General features: G+C 38.8%; 1 protein-coding gene across 6 annotated transcripts in view; it reads right to left on the reverse strand.

Moving 5' to 3' along the window:
• The window catches only part of rptor (regulatory associated protein of MTOR, complex 1), a 144,811-nt gene that overhangs the window by 92,785 nt on the left and 28,771 nt on the right, over window positions 1–23,255 (reverse strand). For all 6 annotated transcript variants that reach the window (XM_028016814.1, XM_028016812.1, XM_028016815.1 and 3 more), the window contains exons 5-7: window positions 13,507–13,665; window positions 9,613–9,759; window positions 630–805 (exon numbers count right to left, since the gene is read on the reverse strand). In XM_028016814.1, coding sequence (XP_027872615.1) covers window positions 630–805; window positions 9,613–9,759; window positions 13,507–13,665 — 482 coding nt within the window. The remainder of the gene's footprint in view (window positions 1–629; window positions 806–9,612; window positions 9,760–13,506; window positions 13,666–23,255) is intronic.

Raw genomic sequence — 23,255 nt, forward strand, 5'->3', positions numbered from 1 at the left:
TATTCAAAGCCTGGGTTTGCGTGCTGCTATTAGCTGATGTAAACCACACATTCACAGCTGACGTGTGTGTGATGCAACCTGTGCGCTCCGGAGTTTCAGCTCAAACTTCCATCATTACAGTCCTTTGAATGATGCATCGTAGTGCATTCACATCAGGCCACTGTATCAGCCAAGCCTGAATATCTTCCACCTATTCCATTTTTCTTTTTTTTTGCTGAAGCTTTCTCTGTGGGAATGATCACTCCTGCATCACTGCAGATGGTGTCGGTCTACATTTTTCATCACAGCTGAATATTCCTCATCAGCTGAATACTGAGCAGCAGCTCGGAGGAATAGCTGCTCTGTGCACAGCATGCATGACAGTGAGCCAAAGCAGTGATTGGCAAATATAAAAATAAACTGAATAAATAAAACATCCCCGGCATGGTCAAAGTGAAAAAAGTTTGCCGTTTTGCACAACTGTCAGGAACATAAAGTGTCTCGTTAACAGTTAAAGTAAATAAAAATAATACGCAAGATTTAAAATAAAGAGTCAAGAGGATCATTAAAGAAACCCTTTCTAAAAAAAACTCATCATTCTGAGAGAAAGATCTGTCTGACAGAAGGGACAGACAAGTGTGAGTCATTACCATCGAAGTGCGATTTTGATGGGTGTGGTGAGGCAGGAGGTGAACAGGTCAGCAGGGAGGTCCGGGTTCATGGGCAGCAGCTCGTTTGCCTCACATGCAGCCAGTTGGATGCAGTTCTTCATGGAGGGCGGAAGCGGCATCTGTGCGAGTGGGTGGCTGGGATTGATGGCCGCAACCTGAACAGACATACAACAGGTCAAAAGCTGTATGGAGATTTATTTTGACTAGCAGAAGGGAGTTTGTGTAAATCCATCCAGAGCACGTTTCACATTTGCAAATACATCAGGTAATCGATCTCAACGGGGAGTTTGGCTTTGAGCTCCATAACAGTTTTTTATTCAATCTCCTCCACCACCTGACCAGTTCTCTCAGGAAATAAACAACAGAGAGGGAAAGAAGCTGGTATACTGATACTGATTTATTTAAAACAAATCTTGCTCTCATCTGTCAGAGTGAGCATTGCTTTCAATAGTACACTTTGATTCTCTGATGTTGGTTGTGATGGAAGGGGGCTGAGACTGATGTAACACATTAGTGTAAAATCACTAACTGAAAATGACAAAACATGTTTTAGGCCGAAAACAAAATTTTGCAAAACAAAGAATGAATGAGTGCAGATATTGTCCACATAGAGGTACACCGCTAAATCGGCCCTGTGATTATATGAAGAAACAATATTATCCACCGTATTTACTTCCAGAAAGATCTGAAAATCAGCCACTGTCCTTTCATGCTCTGCTGAGAGAGAGGACTGACACAGACCTGCCCACCAGGTTATAAATACACATACTGTATGTGGTCAACAATTCTCAAACAGTTATCTAGAAAAAGAAGTAACAAATAGTTCTTAACATCACTTTTATCATTACCACAACAATAGCACAAAATATTGTGATAAAAATTTAAGTCCATGTCATCCACCCAATGGATACAACTTTTAAACAATGTCAAAGAGAATTCTGAAGTCTGAAAATTAAAACATTTCTGCAATATGTTTTCTTCTTTCTACACTTATCCATGAAGCATGGAAAATACAGACCTTTCCATAAGTTATCAGACTGCCCAGAAAGCCTTAGTGTATCAATCTGTAAACTCATAAGTTGTTTGCAGACAAAATTAGCTGGAAAAACATATAAAAGTTACAAAGTGAGAGCTGAATCACTGAAACTTAGAAAAAAAATCTAATCTCTGAAGCAAACAAGACAGTTTATGTGGAGTGTTGAGCACAAATGTGCAGTAGGTGATGGCTTTAGCACCTAGTCACCACCTAAATTAGTCTGCTCTGGTGTCTTTCTTGCAAGCTGTTTGCTCTCATGAGACTCAGCATCAACTTACTGCTAATAAAATCATGAAAACAACAATTCCCATAATCCTCTTTAACTTCCGTCAGAGCAGAAATGTATCAATAAGCAAACCCATTCTAACAAAGACTTGCAGCATTGATTTTTCAACACAATCCCTGCAGACTGAAGAGTTGCTTTTAATATTTCTAAGCTGTGTTACAGTGATGATGCATTTAAACTGAAAAGCAAGAGGATGGCAAAACAAAGAGCATCTCATTAAAACCAAAAACATTTGCTGTCTTAGGAGCATTTGTTCACCGATAAAAGTTTTTCATTTTTTCCCACTGCTGCACAAAAGGCGAGCTGAATATCCTGTTGCATAAATTTGATATCACAGTTTTCCACCAGGCAAAAACTTGGCCACAAATTCCTATGAAAGAAAAACAAAGTGTTTAGGTGAAGTTTTCTCTGCCCCTTAACAGGCGGTCTGTGAATGGAAAACAATCATCCTGTTTCTTCTGGGAGCCAACTTATGGAGCTATTTCTACATCCTAGGTCAGGGAAGTCAATACTTGCAAATGCGAGATATGGAGGAGGCGTGCCCATCATGTAAAACTTTAATTGTATTTGGAGCTCTTGACTATTTATAGGCTAATTGTACCGAAGGACTCCTGGTAAGTTTGATGGGACTTCTATATAGTTTGTTTGTAGAGCAGACTAGACTTTAATGAGCACTGGATCTTAAGAGAGGCAGAAAGCCAAACCCTCTCTTATCCCGACTGTGGTGGCATGTTTTTTTTCATTGTGAATCCTTATTCTGGTGAGAAATCAGTCAGAGATGCTATTCTTCCTACCAAAAATATAATTAGATGCTTGGGGAGGAAAAAGCAATTTTGATAGGAAAATAAAACAACTTACGATTACAAGTAGAGGCATTGGATAAGTAAACACAAATGATTGATGATTAAGTGGATAGCAATTAATAATGCAATTAATTAAAATTAACTGCATCATTATTAGAATTCTTACTATTAAGAACCAACAAAAATAAAAATTTTACATGTTGTGAGTTTAGAAACTGTATTCTGTATATCTTAAGCTGCTTGTTCTTTCCTAATCTCTGATTTCAACAAGGCATTTTTAGCCACTCTACTGCAGCTCAGAGAACATTTTCAATGTAAACTTATGAAATTATTGTGTTTAAAATTCTCAGCAGATCAGTTTCTAAAATATACATAAAAAATAAAAAAAACGCCTCTGTTTTGAAACCTGGTTTAAGTTTCAGCTGTCTAGGTCTTGATCCCCAAATGCTTTATCCTGCACTCATGTAATATAATGTCTCAGATTAGAAAATCGGTTGATAAGGAGACACTTAAGAGCATTTCTTTAAATTGAAGTACAAAATATTTGAGAGCTATAAAGTGCTAAAACTACTCTGTGACCGTCTTTAGGGAAATCAGGCAGTCAAGGAGGAAGAGATTGGATAATCAATAGAAAAAAGTGACAGAGTAAAGTGTTTTTGTCAATTTGTGTAAGAAAAAAACAGAATTTATTCATCCACTAATTAATCTTAAAAATGTATGTGACAGCAAGCTTACACACACACACACATATATATATATATATATATAGATTTTAATAATAAAAACAGAATGGTTTAATCAATCTTGCCAATAAAAGACTAAAGTGTGTTCATCATCTCCAAGTTAACAGTCATTAAAATGAAAGAAACTTGAATATCAGAGTTGATGCTAAAATTATAGCATCCACACAAAATGAATTACATTCTAACTAAAAAGACTCTTCATTTCCTGCTGAAGACACCATCCACACTCTTATCTGTTTATTTATATACAGAATTATAAGTGACTCCATAGAGCATTTTCTAATACCTGCTTTTAAATGTAACATCACAATTTTCCTTTCCACACTGCCTTAATCCACCTATCCAGCCTCATCAAATCTATGAAGATGTTTCACTATGAACATCTTCATTTGCAAATCAGTCAAACCTACAAAAATTTGTGTCCTTCTGACCAAAAACTTCCATAATTTCAAAGCGGTTGTAGGCTGTTTCAGCCCTCAGTTTCCAGTGTTGCTCTTGAGCCATATGAACAGATTAAAAATGGCACATTAGATCAGGGAGTGCATGCAAAACACCTTTGAAGAGTGGTACTGAATTAAGCTTCAGCCCCATTCAGCTAGACTTGCTACTACTGCACAGGTATAAACACAGTGTTTATACCTGTGTCTTAGAGCAGAGCTGTTGTGAAACACTCAAAGCTGGATGTATTATAGTTTAAAAAATTCTAACTTTCACCTCATGCTGTGAAACCCCTGGAGTTTTGCTCTGGAGAGAGCATGCAGAGGGATTTGGGATGCACAACCAATAGCAACAGACTCTTGGTGAAATACAATAACAACAACAATAAAAAAATAGGAGGTTTTGTCACAGGTACCAAAAAACGCAAGAGGAAACTATTTTATTTTGCTCATTCAACTGCAGTTTCCAGTAAAGCTTATTAAACTTTAAAGATATTCTTGTAATGGAGCTGCATAGATTTATATAGGAACACTTTATTGCTGTATATGCTGCTCTCTACAAGTCCAATAACTCATTAATAGGCTCTGTAATAGAGGGCCAAAAAAGGAGGGTGAAGTTCAGATCTCATTACATTATGTATTTAACACATAGCTGTAAGAGTGGCTCTGCACACATGAATAAATAATGATATTAAAAAGAAAAATTGTCTCAACTAATAGAGCGGTGGCAAGGTGTGCCACTATTTTCCTTCTTGTTGAATCAAACACATTTCTCTCTCCTCTTTGAAGCACTTTGCAGGCGTGTACGATTGGTGCCGCTCAGATGGATTTCCGCCAATCTTGTTACGACATAATTCCTCCTTCGGCTAATTAGGAGATCCTGCTAGCAGAGAAATAAATCACAAAGCAGTGTGTGCGTCTAATGCCTCTCGGTGCGTTAGCCTAAGAACATCATCTGGTGAAAGAAAGCGTGTCACTGCCAGCCATGATAATCCTGACGGTAAACACAACAGCACCGCCGGCACAAGCTGATTAATGCCAAGCATCCACTGTAATTATCACATTAGCATATTGTAATCTGGGAAATTACCATGAAAATCATAATGACAGCCTTCCTTTTTTTGTTGCTTTCTGGAGGACAATACAGCAGGATATAACTGCTGAAGACTCCTTTTTTTTCATAAATGCAACGTTAAATTACAAAACAAATTCTTCACAGGAAGAGGATTTCTGATGTTCTCAGCAGAAGAGAGCTGCCATGTGAAACGCTAATTGAGAACTACAGTTTAAGAGCTATGCATGCATTATTTATTGCAATATTACATGGTGAAAAAAGAAGGTTTAATGTTAGCGTACTGGAAAAAGCAAAACCACAACACACACAAACACGAGTACACCCAGAGAGCAGCAGCTGTAAGAGCTGCAGTGATTCCTTCTCATCACACACACTTTACTCCCTGCTAATGCAACAAGCATGTTCGCTGAGTGCACACAGGAAGTGATGAGATTTTTAAAAGGAACCAGGTGGCCATATGATTGTGCATTCAGTACACATCTCTTACACTCTCACACACACAGATGAACTGCATGGTCCACATGAGGTCCATAATGCAAAACTGGGAGGAGGTGACAAAACACTCCCTCCCTCTGTCATGCCTCCCTAATCTCACCCAAGCACTTGATCTGCATCACAGCTTTTTCGAGTAAAACGGTCCCTGGTGAAGTCAAGCTTGTCGTTCTGGGTGAGAACTGAGAGCTGTCCGTTCCTCAGTGGTGTGTGGTTGGATGACTCTGCTTGGGACCAGTGATGTGCAGAACGAATGTGCTGCAACACAGAGACTATCTGTGCATGTTAAGGAGGACGATCTCCCTTACAAACTGTGACAAAAGAGCTGCAAGCTTCAATCCGTTTTTGTCTATTTCTCAATAGATCAGAAAAAAAAAGAATTTCAATCGAAGTGTTGGGGGAATTGTATGTTTCTTTTTAAGCAAACAAACAAACAAAAAACCCAGAAAAGTGGGAGGTGCATTTGTAACTGACCGCTAATCAACACTGTGCTGAACCACCATTTGATGTAATCACAGCTTCAAGTCTTTAAGCATTAAGCAACTAAAGACTGGAATTATCTCACACTCTCCTTCGCATACAAGTTCTTTATAAGTGATTGAGATTATGAATTTTCCAGCTTTGACAGAGATTCTCAGTTAATTTCCAGCCTGGACTTTAACTGGGCCATTCATCTAAACAATTTTGTTGTCGATCTGGTTGGACATTTATGAACATCATCCGGAGGGAGGGTGACCTTCATCCACAGTCTCCAGGTTTTTGCAGCCTCTATAACATATTTTCTTCCAGAATTGTTCTCCATTTGTCTTTTCTACATTCCTATCATCTCTGACCAGCTTCCCTGTTCCTGCTGAAGAAAAGCATGCCAGTAGCATGATGCTGCCACCACCAGGATTCACTGTGAAGAGGTATTTAGACTGATGTGTGGTGTTAATCTTCCACTAGACATCACATTCTGCATGTCAGACCAATCCCCTGTGACAAACGGCGAATCAATTTATTTATTTTGGCTTTTTTTAGATAGTGGTTTCTTTTTCTTTCACAGATGAAAAGTGCTTCTATAAATTCTCCCCAACTTAACCCCTGACTTGTCTGCTATGTTTTTTGATCTACGTGACGCTGTGGCCTTCACAGACCAGCAGTAATTTACAAATGAATTACTCACAGATGGATTATTCAGTAGCTTATTGACTTTTGAAAGCTTACATTGAATTTCATTTTCTGTATCAAAGTAAGTATTCAGAAGAGGCATGGATACTTTCACAAGCCTCTGTTGATCCTCTCCTGAAAGATTGGGAGCTATTTGGAAGTCACTACCTTTATGCTAATCTTCCATTACATCACCCTATGAAGTACAGTACTTCCTGTTAAAGAGAATGGGAAGTGCAGGCACCAAAGAGGAAAAGTGATATTGCGTATGGATATTATGCAACTTCCCATGCATCCAACTAAATTACTTCTTGAGCTTACTTCCTGCATAAATCCAATAGCTGAACCTGAAAGCTTTAGGACTGAAAACTTTAAAAATTATAAAACAACACAGGAAATCTCTTTAAGGTATAGTGTTAACTGTTATGGAAAATGTAAATGGAAGTACAAAAATGATCAATCAAACATTTGCTGCCTTGTCTCATCCCAGGCTTTATGGAATCAATTTGACAAAAACAGCACTGTAGTGTAAAGAGGAGTGCTCTCATAAATAAACTTTCAATAGCAGTGAGAGTTTTATTTTCCTGCTTGCTATTAGAAAAGGCTCCCAGTCTTTTCTGTGTAGGTACAAAGCCTATTTAATTCCCCTTTTAGACTCTTTTTACATTTAAGTAGTAACATTTGTAACACAATTAAGCTGCAACTGAACAATAAAAATGTACATATTGGTGTAATTAAACAAGAAGTCCTCATATTGTGAAAAGCTGAGACATTAAGGAACAGGTTTGCTAAGCTGTAAAATCTGATGTGTGAACACAAATCAAGATGGCAATGAAAGATAGGATCTTTTACTGGGTGACCCAGAGGAGCACTTTCGACCTTGGTCCCCAGGATCAATTGTTGTACATTCTTTTACTGTTGTGTTTTGACATTTCCCTGCTGCCACCTACCCAACCTAATCAAAGTGTGATCAACAAGCTTCTGGATGACTTGTTTACATACTGAGAACGTAATGTAGTAATTTAAATCAAGTGTACTGGAGCAGAGACTTATCTGAAGAATGAGGAAGAGTCGGCTCAGAGGACTGGGATTGAGACCTACTGATCAAAATCTTCATTTTTGTATGCAAGAGGACATGTAGGAACAAATTAAAAGCATGTACACATCAAGTACGAACATTGATATTTGTCTTCCCACCAAGGGCTACAACTTCACTCTGTTCTTGCAGGCATTTTTGGGAGTTCTCTGTTTGTGTTTGACATGTTTTACTCCAAAGAAAACAGGGAATCAAAGTGCTAATTTAAGTGGAGGAAAAGGTTTTTAAAACATGTTTAACCACAATCTTCCTATGACCTCATGAAACTCTCAGAACACAGCGGGTTAATCTGAGGGCAAACACAGGCATTACAGCGACTCAGCAGTTTACCTGCTGCTTTCACCTTTACTTTTTAAAAGGGAATGCAGCATTCATCGTGGCTCCTCTTTGCCAACTTCCAGCTTCACACTGTACATCCTCCCATTTCCTCACTGTCTTTTTTTTTTTCGTTAATCTACAGTTTGGCAAAAACTTCTTTATGAATAATTAAAATAAATGACAGCGCCATCTCATCAGGCATTCACATTGCTAGTTTCAGCCAGAGGAGAAAAGATGAGACAACATAATAAAAAGGTGAAGTGTTGAAAAGACTGAAGCAGTGATGGATTGCTTGAAGAGTTCCTACATATTCGTCATGTAAAAAAGTCATACATTTTGAGACTCAAATTTCCCAGGAGTCAGGCGTTCTGGATGGATGGATGGATGGAGCTAGAGCAAGATAACAGTGAAGAAACGATGCTAGGAAAGAAGGAAGCACACCAAGAAGAAAGGAAGGATGATACACTTATGAAAGGGCAGGAGGAAGGAGAGGAAGGACAGATGGAAGAGAAGTAAGACAAAATGAAGGACAAAAGGATAGGAGGAATAACAAGGATTAAAAACAATAAAAGCGAGTGTGAAATTAGTAAAATTAGAAGTAAGAGAGGATGAAAATAAATAAGAAAGATGGAATAAAAGGAAGAATCAAGAGAATTAATGATATGAGAAAAGGAACAAAAGAGGACACAATGAAAGGAGGACAAAAGGTAAAGAAGGAAGGCAGGACATAAATAAAGAAAGGGAAAACATAAAGGCATAAAATACACAAGGAAGAGAGATGAAGGACAGGATGAAGGAAGAAAAAATGAAAGGAAGAAAGAATATAAAGAAGGATAAATGGTAGGAAAGAAGGGGAATTCACAAGGAAGAAAAGAAGCATTACAGGATATGTGAGGTAAAGGAAGGACATGTAGGAAGAAAAGAAGAACAGACATGAGGAAGGATATGAGTAACAACAAAAGGAAAGGGGGAAAAAGGACATGATAGAGGAAGATAGGATAGATGAAAGGAAGAAGAAAGAAATTAAGGACAGAACGACACAAGAAATGAGAAATGAGAGAAATGAGACACAAGATTGAAATAGCATTTAGTCTACAGAAAAGAAAGCAACATCTGATAATATAAACATTTTTTATTCAAATCTTGATAACTAAAGACATTCCCACACTGTGTGGAAAGTCTGTATTTATGGATAAAGGGAACAAACCAAGTCATTTTGATCCAGCTGCCCATTAGCAGTGAGCAAGAAATCCGGCTGAGAATCATGACTCGACACCAATTAGATTCAACTTCCTTAACTTCTGTACAGGTCATGTGTGCTCAGTAACGCTCCCCGTTTCTGTCTAATAACTCCTAAATACCAACACTTCATCTCGTTCTATCTGACTGCTCGCTAACTCTGTGTTTGAAAGACTCATCTCATGTTTTAGAATGCCGTCCTCTCCTGTTAAATCCCAGCTTGTATTTCATTGCTCCTGTGCAGCAACATGTCGTAAACCATGAGTGGTTTTGCTGAAGCTCCCTCACCTCCAGCTCCTGTTCTCTCTGGAGGGCGAACTGCTTAAACGACTTGACGATAATTCCCGCGTTGGAGCAGTCGTAAACAAAAATGGACGGGCTCCCCATCCAAGTCTGCAGGTCGTAGATGGACAGCGGGATGTATTGTGTGTAATTCTGAAAAGCAGAGAGGAGAGAGGTGTGAGATTTGGTGCATCGTGTTGCTGCTGATAAGTCACTTTTATAGATTTTTACAGTGTTCAATTATTCACCAGGCATCTGCTTGATGGAAACCGTTGATTAAAGAAGTGGAAAATAGGGTTGAAAACGTGAAAGTGAAGCAGACATGGAGAGCGTAGGAAGTTCATATATTATATCCAAAATTTACACTGGAAAAACACAAAATCTTACCAAGTATTTTTGATCTAGTTTCTAGTGCAAAATATCTTAATGCACTTGAAATAAGAAAAAAAAAATACAAGTAACTCTTCAGCAAGATATATGAGCTTGTATTAAATCAATAATTCTTTCATATTGATGAAAAAGGGGGGGGGAAGCGGTGCAGCACCAACACTGTTTATAGTGGGGATGGTGTGCTGCTGACCTCTACTCGGGACGTTGTGGGCCGGTGGGCAGAGTACTTCGAAGACCTCCTCAATCCCACCAACATGCCTTCCACTGAGGAAGCGGAGCCTGGGGACTCTGGGTTGGGCTCTCCAATCTCTGGGGGCGAGGTCGCCGAGGTGGTTAAAAAGCTCCGCGGTGGCAAGGCCCCGGGGGTGGATGAGATCTGCCCGGAGTTCCTTAAGGCTCTGGATGTTGTAGGGTTGTGTTGGTTGACGCGACTCTGCAATATCGCATGGACATCGGGGGCAGTTCCCCTGGATTGGCAGACTGGGGTGGTGGTCCCCCTGTTCAAAAAGGGGGACCGGAGGGTGTGCTCCAATTATAGAGGGGTCACACTCTTAAGCCTCCCTGGCAAGGTCTATTCAGGGGTCCTGGAGAGGAGGGTCCGTCGGATAGTCGAACCTCGGATTCAGGAAGAGCAGTGTGGTTTTCGTCCTGGTCGTGGAACACTGGACCAGCTCTACACCCTCAGCAGGGTCCTGGAGGGTGCATGGGAGTTCGCCCAACCAGTCTACATGTGTTTTGTGGACTTGGAGAAGGCGTTCGACCGTGTCCCTCGGGGAGCCCTGTGGGGGGTTCTCCGGGAGTATGGGGTACCGGGCCCTTTGATACGGGCTGTCAGGTCCCTGTATGACCGGTGTCAGAGTCTGGTCCGCATTGCCGGCAGTAAGTCGGGCTCGTTTCCGGTGAGAGTTGGACTCCGCCAGGGCTGCCCTTTGTCACCGATTCTGTTCATCACTTTCATGGACAGAATTTCTAGGCGCAGCCAAGGTGTTGAGGGGATCCGATTTGGTGGCCTTAGGATCTCATCTCTGCTCTTCGCAGACGATGTGGTCCTTTTGGCTTCATCAGATCGTGATCTGCAGCTCTCGCTGGATCGGTTCGCAGCCGAGTGTGAAGCGGCCGGGATGGGGATCAGTGCCTCCAAATCCGAGGCCATGGTCTTGAGCCGGAAAAGGGTAGAGTGCCTTCTCCGGGTCAGGGGGGGTGTCCTGCCCCAAGTGGAGGAGTTTAAGTATCTCGGGATCTTGTTCACGAATGGGGGAAGAAGGGAGCGGGAGATCGACAGGCGGATTGGCGCAGCGTCTGCTGTCAAGCGGGCGCTGTACCGGTCCGTCGTGGTGAAGAGAGAGCTGAGCCAAAAAGCGAAGCTCTCGATTTACCGGTCGATCTACGTTCCCACCCTCATCTATGGTCATGAGCTTTGGGTCATGACCGAAAGAACGAGATCGCGGATACAAGCGGCCGAAATGGGTTTTCTCCGTAGGGTGGCTGGGCTCTCCCTTAGAGATAGGGTGAGAAGCTCAGTCATCCGGGAGGGACTCAGAGTAGAGCCGCTGCTCCTTCACATCGAGAGGAGCCAGTTGAGGTGGCTTGGGCATCTGGTCAGGATGCCTCCTGGACGCCTCCCTGGTGAGGTGTTCCGGGCACGTCCCACCGGGAGGAGGCCCCGGGGAAGACCCAGGACACGCTGGAGAGACTATGTCTCTCGGCTGGCCTGGGAACGCCTCGGGATACCCCCGGAAGAGCTGGAAGAAGTGGCCGGGGAGAGGGAAGTCTGGGCCTCCCTTCTGAAGCTGCTACCCCCGCGACCCGACCTCGGATAAGAGGAAGAAGATGGATGGATGGATGGATGGATGGATGGATGGATGATGAAAATGTGCTAATCCCACTGGCAGATTATTTCACTTGCCAGTGGAATTAGGAATTATTTACTTAAAGCACGCTCCTATATCTTGCTAAAAAGCTAGTAATAAGTTAGTTTCATCCAATTTCAGGTGTACTAAGATATTTGCACTAGAAACTAGGCCAAAAGCACTTGGTAGGATTTTGTGTTTTTGCAGTATAACTTTATACACCACCAGCTGGTTTTTTGGTGCAACAGGGAGCACCGCAGTGTTTTAGAGAAAAAAGATAAAGATGCAAAATGAACAGGTTCATCTCCATAAACTTCAATTCCGGCAAGAAGTTAATTTATTTTAGGTGATCAATCTGTGGTTCTGCTCTGGTGTTAAGAAATACCAAACTTCTTTAAGGGTCCATCTGCATTGTTGCCTCTGGTGTGTCTCGTCTTCCCCTAGAAAATATTCCACAGGCTCTACGGGTTCAGGTCATGGAGTTTGATGGCCCATCAAGTTGTTATAACACGTTTGCTACAGGTTTTATCAGGGCCTTTAGCAGTATGAGCAAGTACAAGATCTTGCTAGAAGATGAAATAAACATCTATATGAAGCTTAATTTTGGATGTGATAAAACATTTGGACGAACACCAGCAGATGCTCCTAGTATCAGCACTGACTTTAGAAACTCTCCATTGGATTTCAAGCAACACGGATCTTGTGTCTCTCCACTCTTCCTCCAGATGCTGGGACCTTGATTATCAAACGAAAAACAAAATTTAATTCTACCTTTAAAGAAAATGGTAACTGGTCCATAACTGGTCAGGAATAATCAGTATCTAGTCCTGATTAGATACTTCTGATGTTGTCCATTGTTCAAGAGTGGTTGAACCCATGTCCTAAATACCTCTGAATGCGGAGGTATGCTCTTGAAGCTTAGACTTCATCTGGAGTCCACACCTTGTGAATCTCCCTCATATTGGATGGGCTTTACTTTCGCTTCACAATCCTCTCAGCAGCTATCCCTGCTGATTGTGTCCTTTTTTAACCACACCTTTTCCTTCCACTCAACTTTCACATAAGGTAATATGTTTAGTTACAACACTCTGAAAAGTCTGCTTTCTTTTTTTAATGATGTTTTGTGACTTTATCTCATTGTGGAGGCTGTCAATGTCTGTCTGCTGGACAAATGTGAAGTCAGTAGCCTTCGCCATAATTGCTTAGTTGAAATTCTATTGTTTACAATGATGCAAAGTCAGAACTGTTAATCAGTACTGTTTTTGAGCATATCATAGTTTAACTTTAGAGAATTCTATTGCGAATACAGTTAAATTTTCAATTAATCCAAAAAGTAAAAAAATAAATAAAATTTCATTTATTCATTAAGATTTTTCAGGAAAAAACAGAACTGGTATCAAGATCAGAGATTAAAAATTAGAAATAATTCTGTGATTATGCATCTTCAGCTTTTCTCTTTGCTTTCATGGTCAAGGTGATGAGTTTCTTAATTTGTGATGTCAGGCATAAAAACCACTATCATGGAAAGATTGGCAATGCCTTTAGATTATTCCCCTTTCAAATACTTATTGACAAATTACACTTTTACTTAATGACTCAATATGTGTAAACTTTAAAGTAAAAAAAAAAAGAATTCTGATGATGTCTTTGTGTTTTCTACCTTGTTAAAAACCCAGATTTCCCCGTTGACGGTGGGCCGTGGAACTCCGTGGCCGTTGTAGTGGAAGAGGACTCTCTCCTCTTTGGCGTTGCGTCTCAGTGACGTGCAAAGTTTCTTCACTTCGTCCACTGTGGGGTCCAGACTCTGTTTGTAGCGTGCCTGAAAAGCATAACAACAAAGACATCAAGATAATATACGTCCACCTTAATTTTAATACGGTTACCATCTAATCAGGCCCTAAAACAAGATCACACACAAATCAACGGTCAAAAATATAAGAAGCAAAATGTCACATTTCTGCATCTTCTCAAATGGCCAAATAAGCTTCTGAACACACTAGTAAATAAGTGTTATTGACACCGTCTGTATGTTGCCTGCTTGTTTTTTCAACCACCTATCGCGTATTTCATCTCCGACTCCACTGTTCTGAAGTCACAAAGCATGAAGTTCATTCGGCGTGACTAATCCAAGGAGATTTTACAGCCGGAGACCAGGAGAGTGTGTATTGTTTTTGGTTTGACTAAATCAAGGGCTGGAGTGAGCAAAGCTGAAAGTGACATGGAGGTGTCACAGCAGCTAGTTATATAACAGAAAAGCTCCTTCTGACTGCTCTGAATCATTGTGGAGCTCAACGAAGCCCTTTTGTTGCGCAACTAATGTGGCTTTTACTGAACAGCCTGCCTCCTATTGACTGGATGTGAATCACAGCAGACATTTTAACGTAGACTCCTAAGAACCATCCAGTCCATATAACTCATAAAAACAGCAAGCTGACCTTGTGGACCAACTGTTTTACTTAGCCATCTAACACAACCATCACTTTGCTCGGAACAATAACTCCCCTCCGTTGACCTGGACAAGACAAAAGAGGTTATTATATGTATCTTGCAAATATATTTTTTCTTGCCCTACTATTGCACCATTTCTACAATAATTTAGGCTAAAAAAAAGTAAATTTTAATGAAAGTTTAATAAAATCAATTTCTCTCATGCACCAAACAAATATGCAATTATGACAAAAATAAAAGCAGATTCTTTCTGCTTTTAGATTCACTTTTACTTAAAATATGTTGCAGGCAGAAAACATTTCTGGGGCTTTGATTTCTTTTCTTTTTTTTTGTTTCCTTTCATCTGTTAGTTTACTATCGTTAAGGTCTGTTGCGAGTTTCTTTCAGATAAAGCCATTAAAAACTTTCTACTGGAAAATGCTCAAATGAAAAACAAGCAAAACTCATCTATAGCTGATGAATCCTGACAATATGGAAACCTTTGAAATAGAACTTTCCTGAGAAACTTTTCAAAAAGCATTAAGGTTGTTTGCCCACTCTACAGTGCAAATAATATTGTGTATTGTTGAGTGCAAAAGATTCTTTGCACTCTACAACGTTCCTCACCATGTTTATCCGATTGTGAGGAAATATAGTGTTTCTTCTGTAGATGTGGATGTATGCTTGGACTCAATAGGCTAAAAAATAAAAGCCCTCTTCATTTTTAGCTTTTCTAAAACTTTTGGTTGTCTAAATATTCAGAGTAAAAACTAGCTGGTATTTGGACTGGACCAAAACTTAATCTAATTTGAGATAATGAAAAACATAAAAGGTGATAAAAGTTTAAATCGATGTGTAATGGCACTTTTATATAAAAACAGGGGTGTGAGCATGTACTATACCTTTATACATGTTTATCTCACTCTCTAGTTATTCAAATTTGCAGTAAATATTTGCAATTTAACTTAAAAATGTTTATGCACAGATAAAGATATTAAAAATTATAATAAATAGGTGGAGAAAACATGTTTATTTCATTCTAAAAATCCTGCAATGGTCACACTGCTCTATGAAGTTCTTCTTGAAATGACGATGACATGAAATTAAACAATGAGGAAACTATGGTACAAGCAGGAAAGAAACCAGGAGCAGACAGATTCTTTTTTACACCTGTTACTTGAATACAAATAAATAGCTGTGAAGTGTGGCTAATGAGCACCTAATGATGATTTATAATGAAGTTTTTCTTCTTCAAAACTTTCCCAAACGAGAATTGTAGAACATTTTAACAGTGTTCAATTATTCAAATAATCAATTATTTGATTACTAAATGATTCTGGATATTGTATTCCTACCTATATCTTGTGTTTTGTGAATTCCTGAATCAGAACACTCAGTTTGTCACACCACATAAAATACAGTGGCCAAGCTGAGTAGACCTTTATTGAAGACGCCAACATTCCTGATTCGAATGTCTGGAGGAGGACGAACAGAAGAATCATGGCAGAACTGGCAGGATAATTTTATTTGTGCATTATTGGATAAAAGCGTCTGAATTCCAACAGGCCCTACACTAATCTCTGTGGTATCAGGTGGTATCTGAAGGGCATAATGGTGTTACAGTGAGTGATGAATACAGGGTATCTGAATTATGTGGAAAAAGGCATGGCAGTATCAATTAAGAGTAAGAACTAAAAAGGTAAATAACTAAATGAAAGAAATTAAACAAGTGAAAAAAACACAGAGGAGAATCCGACATACATTTTCTGTTTCTGTCTTGTGCGGAAACACAAGACAGGTATGTTTTGTTATACTTGTGAAAATCAATGTGTGACACAAAGATTAGGCTAGGTTTCGGTTGGTTCTTTACCTTTTGTATGGCACAGCTAAAGTGATTTGCATGAAAAATTTTAGAACATTTATGATAAAATATAATCTAATATTCATTTTTTTTATAGTATAGGTCTTAGTTTTCTCTGGCTGTGAATGTGTCACTGGCCAAAAAACTTAAAGTAATAATTTTTCCTCCCTCCATACATGTAGCATTGTCATAAAGGAAGTGACATGGTGTTGTCTATAAATGCACTGGCAGCTTTGATTTTCTTGATGAAAAGATGGATTTGTGTACAAACATGTATTGTGTTTTCTGATTTTAATTTCTTGCTGGTAATCCAGTTGAATATCATATTTGTCCTTATTAAAAATCTATAGTAAATAGTTCAGTCTGGAATTGCTTTTCAGTCCCAGATTCAATCTGATTATAAATATTTCCTCATGAATATTTCAGTCTGTAACCACATTTTATTGTCTAAATGCTGGTGTCTTGAGACAAATTAGTGCAAAAAATTAAATCAGCCTTGGTTGCAAGATTTTGACGTAAAATGTATGTGACGCATTAAAATACCAGAACTAGCTTGGTTTGTGTATCTGGTAGTAGTTTGTAATAAATAGAGGAGACTTTAAATGTTTCCAGTAATCATAATAACTAAACTCTATAGTTGATAGTAGTTGCATTTTTAAGTATGCAATTTCTGTTTCATACTTTATCATCCAAAGTGCTTGTCATTTTTTTTAGATGTACATGGTTTCTCTGCGTGAATAATTAAATAAACGAGCTTATCACATTTTTTTTTATCATTGTATCAAAGTGAACCTTTCTGACAACCAGAAAGGCTCACTTTGCATCCTACACCATAACAGTCTGGATTTAATTGCATCCTGAATGCTTGTAGTGCTTTGTAAAGGTCACCTGTTCTCAGCTAGTGACATGATGATAAATGGCACCTGAGATGATACAGGGCACACCTTCAAAACGAGTTTATTTCCTGTGTGATGTTATGTAATGGTGTTGTTTTACAGCAGTGTAACATAAAACACTGTCAGTCTGCCTCCTTTAGAGGCAGAAGTTCCCACTAAAGATCTGCGTCGCTCATAGTTCGCTTTCACCTCTTGTGGTCAAATTTTGTGGACAGAGCCGAAAGTGAGTGTGTGAGCAAGGTACCCTATAAAAATAACTTGTTAAGATTAGATCTGTGAGGTGGAAAGGGCCAAAAATACAGACAACAATTGTGATAAACTTATCGAATCATACCTAAAGCATTTGATCCATGTCATGCAGTTTAAATGCAACCGAAACAAATACTAAGGAAATGTATGAAAGTTTTAGCTTTTGAAGAGCAGAAATAATTGGTAATACTAACTGACCTGAAACAGCAAAAGTTCAATCTGACTGAATGTCATGTCTACTACAGAATATGTAATTATCAGGTTGCAAATGTTTTTTCCCCAAAATAAATCTTCCTTTTTTTCAGCTCTCAGGGAAAAACAAGTCCCTGTGAGCTGACAGTAAAATGTGAAAACAGCAAACTAACTTGCTGATGAAAACCGACCTTCAAGCACCTACGAGACCTGACCAGGAAGAGGTTTGAACGAAAATAAATGAAGGACACTTATTTAAATTCCGGTGAGAAAGAACAGCCAAGTAAGACAAAAAGAGTTGATAGTCATTTCCCTGGTGACAGCAGTCCTGCTGAGGCCAGTGTGCCCAGGCTGACTCAGTTCACAGCAGGTCTTTTGGAGGAGAAGGTGAGATGACACGTCACCATCCAATCACGCCAAAACTCACCTCCTGTCAACACGACAGGCCCCGCGCAATTCTTCTTCCTCTACAGCAAATCAATTTATGTCTAGTTATAGAAGACAGCTTAGTTTTTCTAAAATAACTTCTTCTTTCAAACTTCTGAAGAGTTCATCCACAATTTTTAACAAATGTTAAAAACCTGCACTTTATCACTTATGTTTTTACACATTCTGCATACCAAGTACCACACAGACATAAATACAGCCATTTGAGATCCAACATCAAGTTCTCCTCAAACAAGCAGGATGCTGGAAGAGAGCAATCTGAGTCAGAACAGGACTGCTGCTGCTTATGACTAAGTGGTATGAGTTATGCAACCAGCAGAAGGTCCGAATCCACTAAACACTGCTGCGCTGTATGCTTACGAGGGTCTGATTATTTCCAATAAGCAGGGCTTCTAGCGCGCATGGACAAACTGATTCCGATAATGATTTAAAAGCCCTCACAATCCCTCATCTAACTTCTTCTCTAAATGAAATCTGAGCTGAGAAATCAATTTGGCTTTCTGTCTTCCACCGGAAAAATTTGATCACTTAGCAAGTTCGACCACTTCCCATTCTTCCAGAGATAGCCCAACGATACATCCATTCAGACATTTACCTCCTATTTCTGTATGCTAATCTTAGCATGTATTTGTATTTAAATGATGTTCATTGTTCCTTTTTCCGTCTGTTTATTTGCTCCAAAGGTGGAAACCACAACTGAGGTGATCTAATCATATTGCAGATAATAAAACATTTTATGATAGTCACATTAATTGGCACACAATATACATGGGTGGTTTAGGATACAATTAAAGAAGGTATTATTAAGCTGCATTAATTTCAAATCTCTGCGAATCTAGTGATGATGCTGTAAATTTGTGATAGCAAAGGGAGAGAGAGACCTCTCAAGCACCAGTACAATTAAAATCAAAGACCTGAGTAGCACTTGAAACTAATTTTCAGACATTTTTAATTAAAATCTTTCACCTTGAGGATTCTAAAATAGGTGAAACTTGTGTTCTTTACACCATTTCTCCTTTAATCGATAGTTTTCATACAAGTTTTTAAAAAAATATTTCAGAAATCCAGCTGAGTTCATGGCACATAAGTCAATTTTTAGATAGGATGAGGACTACTATACTCAGACCAGGTTTATGCCAGAATTAGGAGAAGCTAAAAATAAGCAAACTGTCAGATGTTGCACCTCATTACCGACTTGGGCGACGTAAAGTTGATCTGGAAAGAAATGCAGAAAACTGGGAAGCAAATCTTAAGGAAGAAAAACTTTAAGATTTTTCTTCTTAAAGAAAAGAAGAAAAATGCTGGATTGACAGCATTTTCTGTCAATCCAGTTTCTAGCAAAGGTACATTTACATCTATATACATGCAACTGCAAATTTTCCGAGAAGAGGTAAGAAGAGGGTAAGTATTAATCAGGTGAGCAGTCAGAAGTTGTTATGTAACTTCAGAGGAGCAGCAGGGATCCACCGCTCTTGTGGCAAGAAGAAAGCCTTGAGAAAACTGATGTGTAGTTTGGCAGAAGCCATGTTGAGGAGACAACATGTGGAAGAAGCTGGTCTAATTAGACCAAAATTGAACTCCTGGATGAAAAATCCAAAATAAGGAATAAAACTATCACTGGAACAGATCATATCAATCATGAAACATAGTGGTGGCAGCATCATGCTGTGAGGATGCCTTATTTCAGCGAGTTGATGAAAAGAGGAATGCCACTTTCCTCAAGAGGCTGTAAAAGACTTGAGTGGGAATGTTCACCTTCCAACAAGCCAAGGCTACAAAACAAAAAGCTTGGATAAAAATATATTGGTTAAATCACAGACTTAAATCCAGCGTGGCAACACTTAAACATTGTCGTTTATGTATGCTCTCAAACCAATTTCTGTCTTGGTCCATCTCTTAAGATCTCAGTCACAACCATTCAAGTGTCTACTAGTAACATGACAAGATGTCTTTAAAAGACACTTTGATATTTAACTCTGCAGATGTTTGCCCTACAGTTTGCTGATTTAACGTCCACGCCTTCTTAAATTTTACTTTTGGTGCCTTTTATTTTACGTCACATATTTTTTTAGCAAAGCTGCAAAACAGACCACACATTTCAGGCCTTCTGCTTTTACTGATCCAATTACCTTGCTCTTTTTAACTATCATAATAAAAAAGACTTGAGTCGTTGTTTCCTCTAACTTTCACTTCAGTTACCCACAAATTATACAACTGCACTCATCTGGACAGGAGAAATATAGCTTGGATTCAATATATTATTTTAATATTGATAAAAATGATGAATAAAATACTTCAACATTTCAATAAAAGGCTGAATTAAAGTACTGGCAGAACATTGGAGCAGCAGTCAAACTAACCTGTGCTTCTGCAGATGTATTTTAGCAGTTATTCTTATCCCAAGCTGCCAGCTGCCTATTATATCACTATCCTCTGGTCTAATCAACTGCTGCCCTCATTTCCAGCCACCTGCAGGGCCACTTGCACCGGTTGGTGATTGAGGAGGGACCCGAAGCGGCCAAGGGTGCCACAAACCATTAGCCTAGAGACAGAGCTTAGGGAACGGTGCTGATTTTAACTCTGAGTGATGTCAGAACAAAGTGCGCCTCTACTAAGGGTCACATTTTTAATTTCTTGAAATATTCAGCAGCAGTTTGTATCAGATTTACATCACAAAGTACACACAAAGGTGAGAAACTAAAGAAGTTATTAGAAATCTTAATTAGATAAAGCAAAGGTCTGCAAACTGCTGCAAATATAAATGTCAGTAATTTGTGTTGCTGGGAAATCATTAGTCTTGCTACTAGATCTCTCCCCACAGCAATAGCATGTAGAGACAAGAGTTATTAGTATTGATCAAACAACCCAAAGACATATTATGGCCATTTGTGCTGTGGTGCATTAAGAATATGTTCTCTTTAACAAAGTAAAACTATTATCTAAGCAGCAGTCAATTTTTAAAATAAACATCTAATTACGAGAAAATGAATGGTACGTTGTTCCCAAACAGACTAAAGCTAAGGTTTTGATTTATCCTTTTTTCACCGACATGAAAACAACAGAATTGAATTTCAAGTAAAAGGTGGTGGGAAACTTTTTTTAAAATAATGTAATAAAGTTATTAGCCTGATAAAAACCAGCCTCTTGTTCTACACTTTCATCATAAACTGGATATCCATAATTATTTAACTCTGCTCAGGTTCAGTCTGATGAAGATTTCTATTTAGTGTGTATTTTACAGCAACCTGTATAATCACAGAAATAAATGTGTGTGTGTGATATATTTCTTTAACTGTACAGACTGTGAAACGACAGTCTGGGACAACAGGGACAATAAAGATACATCTAATGAGACGTTAAGGAAGTGCAAACCCTCTGACAGACTGGAGCAAAGCTTCTTATAAAGGAGAACCAATAAGTCATAGCTCTAAAACTATAAGACTACATGTCCAGGTATAAAAGTAAAATAGAGAGCAAAGGTGATGAATGTCAGGCGAGACCTTGCTGTTCAGAGGTCACCCAGACCTTCGGTAACCCACTGAAGGGATTTGTGTTGCCAGAGTTACACTTCAATGGACATTAAAATCAATTCAGCATGTAGTGCCTGTCACAAGTATTTATATCCCTGAACTTTATCACATTTTGTCACACTACAAACTTTAAACTTCAATATATTTTGGGGGAAATTATGGGGTAAACCCATATAAAATATTATTCTCAATTTCCATTGAAAGGATTTAGGGTTGCGCAGACCCTCTAGAGATATTGCATGTAAAGTAACAGCAATGAGCAAAACGATCTGTGACACTTTGCTGGACTAATGTGATGCTTTATCAGGAAAACTGTGAGGATGATGTAATCTATAAGCATTCAGCAGAATGATTCTGCTGGTCTTAATTTTCTCCGAGATGAAAATTTGATACGATCAAAATGGAATAAGCTTATTAAAATATCTGTATTATTGTTATGAAGAAAAAGCATACTCAAATTTCTAAAACTTTAAATAAACCATAACTTAAATTCAAATTAATTAAATCTTACAATGTTTGCTGACCAGCTATCTTCACAAAAGATTTGATTAATGAAGTCCCAAAAGCAAAAATTTAGTTTTGAATATTCAAAGAAAAGCAGACTTGCAAAATAAACAAATAATCCTAATAAGACAGCTCTCAGATAACCTTGTCAGATAATAAAATATTAAAATGTGTTATACAAGACTGTCTGATCTTCAAGGGTACATTTGCCGGGAGTTGTTGCAGGGATCAAACAGCACCAATTTGTTTATGTTCTGTATCTTTTCAAGAAATGGAAAGAGTGCAAACATTTGGGAGGCAGTCGAGAATAAAAGGACAAAAAATAGACTGGACAGGAAGAACGAGAAAGCTGAGAGGCGTAACAGCAAACTAAAAGGAAAATGAAAGGGTGGAGGATGGGAATGTAGGAAAAAGAATCATCTTCTGCCTCCAACATCCTGAAAGAGAAAGCTGATCGTCTGGTAGGATGAGGTTATGCATTTATCAGGAGGAATAAAGTAGAGGGAGAGGCAAGACTGTATTAGATAAAAGCTCAGACGATGGAAATGTTTGGTTATTTAATTACAACTACAGGTATTTCCAAAGCCAATTGGAATCAAAGGCAACCTTTTAAATACAATAGCATGTGTGCATCAAAAAAAACACCATCAGATCCAGACTTTTAACAGAGCATAATCCCTCAAAAGAAAACATTTATAATACTTCAGGTTTCTTCTCCTAAGCAGCCGAGTACCTGCAAAATAAATATTGGGTAAATTCATTAGGCACACTTGTTGAATTGCAAGTTGTGGCCAGTGACTGAGCTTGAAATTGAAATGGTAAATTCAAGTCACATTGCAGCAACCCAATTCATTTGGAGGTCTAGACATGGTGAAGATAACTTTCTGAAGTTCAAACCAAGTATCAGACACACTAAAGACACTTTCAGCGCAGCACAGACATTTCTGACAACAGGCTAGTCTGAGTATCTCAGATACCGCTGATCTACTGGGTTCACAGAAAACCCATCTCAAGTTTATAGAGAATGGCCTTAAAAAAAGATATCCACTGAGCACCAGACAGATGTGATATGATAGGAAGGGAACCGTATCTCAAATAACCACTCATTACAACCAGGTTATGCAGAATACCATCTTTAAATGCATAACATGTGAGCCCTTAAATCACAGGGCTCACTTGTGAGAAAGAAACAGATCAACAGATCATCTGATTTAGACTAATTGAGTGCCTCTCATTTCAGTGACAAACCGGAAGATGGACATTAACAGAGAAAGAAAAAGTAAAACATTGCCTGTCCCGATGA

Source organism: Xiphophorus couchianus, chromosome 5 (assembly GCF_001444195.1).
Source record: "Xiphophorus couchianus chromosome 5, X_couchianus-1.0, whole genome shotgun sequence".
Taxonomy (NCBI): Eukaryota; Metazoa; Chordata; class Actinopteri; order Cyprinodontiformes; family Poeciliidae; genus Xiphophorus; species Xiphophorus couchianus.